At 42.4% G+C, this 8,805-nt stretch overlaps 1 protein-coding gene across 1 annotated transcript in view; it reads right to left on the bottom strand.

The window, feature by feature from the left end:
• The window catches only part of LOC101858816 (carnitine O-palmitoyltransferase 1, liver isoform), a gene marked incomplete in the record, with an annotated part of 81,664 nt that overhangs the window by 4,130 nt on the left and 68,729 nt on the right, over positions 1–8,805 (bottom strand). Inside the window, 4 exon segments of the mRNA XM_013080141.2 lie at positions 64–156; positions 1,705–1,782; positions 5,362–5,550; positions 8,628–8,759. Coding sequence (XP_012935595.1) covers positions 64–156; positions 1,705–1,782; positions 5,362–5,550; positions 8,628–8,759 — 492 coding nt within the window.

Genomic DNA, 8,805 nt, shown 5'->3' with positions numbered 1-8,805 from the left:
GGGGGACACACAAACGGACAGCCAGACAGACAAATGAACAGACAGACATGCAGAGTCACTTACTGTGTGTCCACAGGCACGCTTGCAGGATATATGGAAGAAGATGGTGTCCTCGCCGGCGATCATGTACGACACTCCGTAGCCGTTGTCAGAGACCTGTGCAGCAGATGGCAACGATATTATTTGTTGTTTTAGTAGAGGTTTTACGGCGTTCGCAACTGCATAAGGTCATATGAGCGCCAAAAGATTAGAGGTGTTACAAGAGAGTAACAAACATAAAAAAGAAGAAGGGGAGATAAGGACAATAGATGTTTGATAGGAAAGAAGGAGCAAACCACACCAGAGCACCCGACAACCACCCACTGACAATAATATGACTTGTTTGTTCGTTTTTTTTGAGTTAACAGAGGCACATTGACACAAATACGGCCATTTCATTTTGTTTAGGTTTAGTAGGGTTTTTACAGCGCTCACAACTGCATAAGGTCATATGAGCGCCAAGGGGTGGATGTCAACAGAGAAGTCCTTACAGGGAATCAGACTTACTCTGCTCACCTCTGTAGCCTCAACAGCACAAAGTCTGCTTCGACTATCAAGGCACCCCAGAAATAGCGGGTCACTAGAGTGTGACAAACATACAAAAGAAGTAAAGGAAAGATGAAGATAGTAAGGATTAGGGAAGAAAAAGCAGCAGTTCCCTGTGTCGCAGTTCAGGCACAGTTATGAGCATGACATCGATGAGTCAGCCCCTTTACAATTCTACTGTGCATAGGAACATGTCAATGTCCCCCCTTTGGGAATAGCCTAAAGACACTTCAGTCGGTGGCATCCCCCCAGAGGGTTAGCACCAGTATGACTTATTTATTCGTTTGTTTGAGTAAACAGAGCACATTGACACAATAAGACCAATTTCTTTTAGTTTTAGAAAGAGTGTAGTTTTTAGTAAGAGTTTTACGGCACTTGCAATACAATTATGTCATATAAGTGCCGAAGATTAGAGGAGTCAAAAGAGAGTAACAAACATAAAGAAGAAGGAGGAGGAGAGATAGAGACGACAGATGTTTGATAGGAAAGCAGGAGCAAACCACACCACAGCACCCGCCAACCACTCACTGACAGAACTTATAAACTCGCATAGTTTAGAGCCCAAAATGTACTTACAAACAAAAGGACGTTTTTTTTTATGGGGGGGGGGGTGTTTGTCCTTTTATAATGAACGTCTTCTACGTCCCCATCAACACAATTTAAATCTCATTTAGGAGACCGGCTTTGACCCGGCCTGTCAGGGTCAACTCCAGCTGAAAGGGTGGATACAACATCCCGGCGGAAAGACCGAGATGTTTTGTAAAAATTCTCCGCATGCGGGAATTAAACTCTGGTCTTCTGTTTGTGACACTGAAGCCCCTAACTGCTACACCACAGACGGCGGAAAGAACAAGATCAAAAATAGAGGTGTGCTGTCAAAATGAGTTACTTCTCGGATTTTAACCTTATGGAAATTGATTCAGCACCTTTATAGGTGAAGTTTGTACAATTTATAAGTATGGAAAATAAAAGACACTGTAAACTTGAAGAAAATGGCATCAATTGAAAATTTGTGAATCTGACCCCAGTGTCGATTTTCGGCCGATATCTCAATTCTTGGACTGCGACAAGTAACTCATTTTGTCAGCACACCTCACAAAAGAAAAAAAACAAAGTTACCGGTCCAAAGCCGCCTCCTCCACAGATGCGGTCCGGGTGTTTGGTGAGGTCCAGTCGGTCTGTCTGCTGGTGTGGTGTCTGGAATACAAAGGAAAACACAAACACGCTAGTCATTACAAAGTCTAGATCTATTTTCCATAAAGACAGAAAATGTTCTTTACAACTGACACAATATATTTCTCTCTCTAACACTTTAAGCACCTACACCCAATCATTCTTCCTGGTTAGCATGGTTTATTTTCAGAGAAATGATGTCAGGAAAATTTTAAAAAGGAGAAAACAAAACTGTTTGTCACAGCTCCAAACTGGCCAGTAGGGCCAACCTCCCAATCAGCCATTCACTCAGGAACTGGTGAGCACAAACTTGCCAACAACCATTCACTCAGGATCTAGCCTACACCATTTCCCTACCCAACCTGATCTGATACCATCATTTATATTAGGTCTATCTGACCAGCAAATATCCACTCTTACACAATACACCATTAGTTTGTCATATCTGGACAGCTGAGTGAGAATACAGGAGGAACAGAGGTTCCCACGAGAGCCAAGTTTTACTGAGAAAGTAGACGTGACTGTGAAAAAATATCAAGAAGTTAGCCCAGGATAGGGAAAGGAGAAAGTGTTTGTTCGTGGCCTGTATCCTGGTGAAGGGTGAGAAAGGCAGTAATCATGAGGAAGGACTGACCTAAAAATGAAATGATGAAATGCAACTCACTGACTGCCGTTACTGGGGCGTATCCGGGACGTGATTACGTAGTAAAATTGCCGAACCCGGAGGCTCTCCGGTATGGACTTTATAATTTTGTTCCATATACATCCCGGACAGCAACCGGGTCTGGCAGTTTAGAGCAGTTAGGGAAGCCATTGCGACGTGATAAATGACTACAGTAATCGGCCTTACGCTTTCGGTTTTATTGTTGTGATTTTTTTCCACAAGAGACCTATTGCCTGCCAATTCTCAGTTCTGTTGTGAATTCACAACGATAGCATCCAAGAAGCACAGCAATATTTTTGATGCGTTAGCGGACGAAAATGATGATGAGCCATTTCATGGTGTCGGAACAGACATTGAAATAGGTGAATTAGACGTTGATAGGGATGCTGACCCATCATTTTGTGTTCGGGAAGCTAAAAAAAGGCAAAGATTACCTGATTCTAATGCTAGATCTAGTAGTGTGCCAGGACCTAATCCTCGATCTAGATCTACATCTACCAGTACTAAATTGAATATTTTCCAGAAACTCGTAGAAGAAAAACTATTGCATATATTGAAAAGATATTTGGCATGAGTACACTTAAGCATGTCACAGCACACAAAATTTCAAATCCCTAGGTACAATAGTAGACCTGCATGTGAGCCTCAACTAGATTGTCTGAAAATTTAGCGCAAACCCGGGAACAAAGTCACAAAGTATACAGACCCGGTAGGGGAACTCTTTTGTGATTTCGGAAAATTTCAGCGTCCTCTTGGCTCAGGGTAGAACTAGATATAGGTTCTTCTAGATCTATGGCCTAGGTCTAGATCTAGACAGACAGATATAAATCATTGATCTAGTTTCGAGGCTAGCCTAGATCTAGATCTAAAACTAAATGAAGATTGTGGATGTCTTTTCGATGAACGATCGTTTTTCCTCCGTTTTGGAGTTGGAGGAATCACAGTTTGAAGAAAAGAACAATGTCATTATGGTTTCAATTGAGCAGTCACCCTCTCTCTCTCCTCTGTCTCTGTGTATTGCTCACATTCTCTTTTTCTTTGTTTGTCCCAGTCTTTCTTTCTCCCCCCTATTTCCCACTCCTTGTTTCTCTCGTTCCCTCCTGCCAACTGGGGCATGTCATATATATATACATTTCGCTAGCACTTCCCCCTGCTCTCTCTCTCTCTCTCTCCTTTCTCTCTCTCTCTCCTTTCTCTCTCTCTCTCTCTCTCTAACTCTCACTCACTCACACACACACTCACACACACTCACACACACACACACACACACACTAACGGGTCTGGGTGCTGAAACTTTCCGAAATTACAAAAGAGTTCTTCTACCGGGTCTGTATACTTCGTGACTTTGTTCCCGGTTACCGGGTCTGTATGCACTTCGAACATTTAAAGCCTTTGCCAAAAGGTGGGACACCCGGGTGTGACAAACGAGGTCCAAATTCAACGTAGGCTCGACCCTGTGCGAATAGAATTATTTCTTATTCGCACATCCGGTGTGAAGAAGGAAGAGGCTAGCCGTACTTAATGACGGCTAGACTGGCAAAGTACGGCTAGCTGATGGCTAGACTGACCATTTACAAAAAATAGGCCTACTGAATTGTAAATATACATTTTTAGTGTGCAGTACCTAAAGTATTTGTATTTGAGACAAAACCAGGTTCCTTAATGACAGTGCATGTATTTTAAACCTCCTGTTTTCTAATGTAAATAGGGCCTAAGATAAGTACGGCTAGACTGTCAGTCTAGCCGTACTTAAGTACGGGTAGACAGCCAGGCTAGCCGTACTTAAGGACGGCTAGACTGTCAGTCTAGCCGTACTTAATATTGATGGTTGAATTGTAAATGAAAATTTTAGTTTGCAATGCCTAAAGTATTTGTATTTCAGACAAAACCAAAAGGTGCCTTACTGACTTGCATGTATACTGAATATACCTGAATAATTACTAGATCTAGATCTAATGAGACCTGTGTACTTAACAGGCTTGAGTCGATTGGGCCAAACCTAGATCTAAGTACGGCTAGACTGGCAGTCTAGCCGTACTTAAGTACGGCTAGCCACTTCGTACTAAGAATTGGAATATGAATCCTCCATATAGATCTAGTAATCTAAATAAATCTAGATCTTGTAGAACAAGTGAATAGGAATAGATCAAGGCCTTGAACTAGATCTAGAAATATGCATCCAATTCCGAACAGAGGGACTCAGCTGAGTCTAGATCTAGATTCTAAATAAATAAATAATTCACGCACCTGATGAAATGCTTTTTACCAACAATAATATTACAGCACAACCTATGATAGGGTTTAACAAAATAGAATTTGAATATGAATCCTCCATTGAGGTCTATAATGATCTATAAATCTAGATTCTATTAGAACAGGTGAGTCGGACTGGAAAGAATCCACATAACAATGAATTAGTCAACAAACGAAATTCAAAATGGCCGCTCCCGCACGAAACTGAAAGTAGATAATTTAGTTCGTTGTCCTTTTTCGTATTCGCATTTCTACTCAGGTTCCGACAATTATGTCGGAAACGCTGACTTCGGCAGCCGGCACGAAAACGAAAGTGCTGACAAAGCCAACGGGAGAAAAAGGGGGCGCTGGCAGTCGGCCAGGCCTCGCACTTCGCACATTGACTGATACAGGTGGGCCTAGCGATAGCATCAGCCGGCTCACAGGTCGCGTCGCGATTGTCGAATTTCAGACAATTGTCGTCAAACATGCAGGTCTACAATAGCTTTTGAATTACGTATTTTTGAAAACACTCTAAAAACCGCGGCAGATCACCGCTATTGAGGTTCCATGGGCCTGGCAGTCAGTGAGTAATAACGTCATCTCCGAAAGGACAGAGCCAAATGGGAAATTCGCGTAAAGTGCCTTTCCCAAGGACACAACGTCGGACCGAGCTCAGGCTCGAAACCCTGGAACTCAGGACTGACCTGACTGGTAGACAGTTTCCAGGGTTCGCTGAGAGCCTGTGCCAGGAAGGGCGAGTCCACACCCAGGTACTTGGAGACCACGTAGAGACAGAAGAGATGCCTGTCCACACCGGCGCCCGTCATAGTGTCGCGGTACAGCTTCTGGTGGGTGTCGGCAGACTTGCGCAGCAGCTTGATGCTGTCCGCTTTCTGCAACAGGAAAATGGGGACAAATTTTGTTTTAGCTTTGCTTGTGTAGTATAGGGTTTTACGGCGCTCGCAACTGCTAAGGTCATATGAGCGCGCCTTGCAATCACTTGTCCGCACTGATGCAAAAGAAGAGTTAGTTTAGTTTTAGTAGAGGTTTTATGGCGCTCACAACTGCATAAGGTCATAAGAGCGCCAGAAGATTAGAGGTGTTACAAGACAGTAACAAACATAAAAAAGAAGAAGGGGAGATAAGGACGATAGATGTTTGATAGGAAAAGAGGAGTGGTTAAAGAGAAAAATAACATTTCATAGCAGTCATCAAGTGCTGAGAAAGAGCTAGACAGAGAGGGGGAAAATAGGGATAGGTAAAAATAAAAAGGATGTTGTTAGGGGACTGTAGCGCTTCCCACTCAGGGACTGTGCAGTCCCGTAGCACTGCTTTTGGCACTGGGGAACTGAAAAAAAACAACCTTGGACCTTTGGATCGAGGCCAACAATTAAGCCATCATTAGACAACAACATTTAAATTTTCTCCCATGACAAATTGACAACATGTTGTATGATTTGACTGCTGGCGACGTTTTTGGCAGCTATGATGTTCTGTTTTAAAAATTAATGGGTAGGCCCTATGGTAGAGTCATCCACTGCTTTTTTTTGTTTTTTGTGAAAGGCAAATGGTGAAAGTTTTGTTGATCCAGTAGAATTGGCGTAGTCTAGATCTAGACTAGATCTAGATAGATCTATATTGTAATAGTTCTTACATTGTAGGTCTAGATCTAGATCGTAATCTATCTATCTCTATCTATATCTAGATCCTACTGATACATAGATCTAGATCTAGCAATTGTTCAGTTAATGAGTGTGGTGGGAGAATCTAGATATAGAGCCAAACACAGACTATTTAAGGCGAATTTATATTTTTATGTCGACAGGTTTGTTGATCAAGAATAGGATCTATCTAGATTAGATCTAGATCTAGATATAGTAGTAGAACTACTTATGACGTAGACTGTATAGCGGGGGCTCTCGTGGCCTAGAGGTTAAGGTGTTGGCCTCTCATTCAAAGGTCCCGGGTTCGAATCCGGGTAGCGACCGAAAAATTTTCATCTCTAAAATTGTCTCCTTTCACCTCCTTTCCTACTCTCTAGCAATGTTCTGTTGCCTGCTTTCATTTCCACTTTCTGCCCCCACTCCCTCACCTCCTTTGCCCCCTCCTCTGGGCTCCCGACTCTTTCTGCAGCCTTCCTACTGCTACTCCTTGGCTCCTCCTTACTGCTGTCTTTCTACCACACCCCTGATCTTCTGGAAGGAAAGATCTACACCTAGCCTTCTCGGACAAGGGTGAAAAATCTCGGAGGGCCCGTGTGCAAGTTGCGCACGTTAAAGTCATTACAGATCCCTTGGTGGTCTAAAACCGATAAGAGTAGGCTTCGGCCGCCATCCGGGCAAAATTCAAAATTTCCTACCAACTGAAAATATTAGGAGTGTCCCGCGCGCTCATATGATCTTCTGCAGTTGCGAGCGCCGTAAAACACTTTACACAACAAAAAAAAAAAGACTGTATAGACAGCACTACATGATCGTCTGTGTGTATAATATCTAAAATCTGAGCCTAGATCTAGTTTAGCATTACCAAAGATTCTCTACTACCAAGATATTGCAATGGAAGTTGTTATGGGACTGTACAAAAACTCAAAACCTAAACAAAATAGATCTAGAATCTAGATCTAGATCTAAAAAGGGCGGAAACGAAAAAAACTGGTTGAGAATAATATAGATCTATTATACGTGGAGTTTTCTCACCAACGGTGCGAATACTCACACCGAAAGCGAATACTCACACCGAAAGCCCAAAGAAGGATTGTAGTACCTTGGAAGTAGAGAATCTTTGGTAATACTGATACTAGGCCTACTACTTGGCCTAGATCTAGATCTAAACTAGATCTAGATCTAGGTCTAGATATAGGCCTAGACATTATAGACACAGACTGCAAATTTTTAAATTGAAGAAGAGTAGACCTACCATGTAGTATAGATCTAGTCTACAGTCTATGTCATTAGTACTACTACTACTACTACTACTACTACTACTACTAGATCTAGATAGATCATCAAACCTGTGGACATAAATGATAAATTCGCCTTAAACAAACAGTGTTTGGCTCTAGATCTAGATTCTCCCACCATACTAATTAACTTAACTAGACCTAGATCTAGTTATGTATCAGTAGGATCTAGATCTGTCCGATGATGACTTGTTGATCTCGATTCAAAGGTCAAAGGTAGTTTTTTTGCAGTCCCCCAGTGCACAAAGCAGCACAAGGGGTCTGCACAGTCCCCGAGTGGGTAGCGCAACGGGACTGTGCAGTCCCTTAACAACTTCCCAAAAAAAAAAATTTCTTTTTAATTTTTTGAAAAGTTTTAGTAAGAGTTTTACGGCACTTGCAACACAATAAGGTCATATAAGTTCCGATAGATGTTTGATAAGAAAGAAGGAGCAAACCACACCAGAGCACCCGCCAACCACCCACAATTTTTGAAAGGACCTACCACCTGAAAAATAGAAGAACAGAACACTGTAGTGCTATGGACAGATGGTTGTTTATCTGTTTGTTTAATGTTTGCATATCAAGACAATAACAGAAAGTAGGTGTAGGAAAAAAGGCAAGACAAACAGACAGACAGAAACGCAGAGGGAACAAACGTTGGTTCATTTAAGTAAAGAAAAGAGCACATCAACGTCCGAAACAGTCACTCATTGTCAAGGAGATCAGTGTATGTCTTACACAGGTAGACACCTCAGAAAGTAAAAATATTTTTTAATGCAAAAGGGGGGAGAGGGGTTGGAAATCGATAGTTTGTACAGGTCATTGTATTGGACGGGTGGTTGTATTGGACGGGTGGTTGTATTGGACAGGTGGTTGTATTGGACAGGGGGTTGTATTGGACAGGGGATTGTATTGGACAGGTGGCAGTATTGGACAGGTGGTTGTATTGGACAGGTTGTAGTATTGGAAGGAGGGTTGTATTGGACAGGTGGTTGTAAGAGCAAAGTTCAGCCTTCCTGAGTTACTCACAGGCTTTCCCTCACAGACGGATCGGACAAAATTGCAAACGTCGGCCGTGCAGGATCTCACAGTCTCTGTCCTCCCCTCACGGAAGAGCCGGGTCATGGAGGACTCGTAGGTCAGGCAAAAGTGTTTCTCCAACTGAAACAAATAAAATAATTATAACAATAATAATAATAATAATAAT

The sequence above is a fragment of the Aplysia californica genome, unplaced genomic scaffold, assembly GCF_000002075.1.
Source record: "Aplysia californica isolate F4 #8 unplaced genomic scaffold, AplCal3.0 scaffold00005, whole genome shotgun sequence".
NCBI lineage: Eukaryota > Metazoa > Mollusca > Gastropoda > Aplysiida > Aplysiidae > Aplysia > Aplysia californica.
This window is presented reverse-complemented; position numbering and strand designations above follow the sequence as displayed.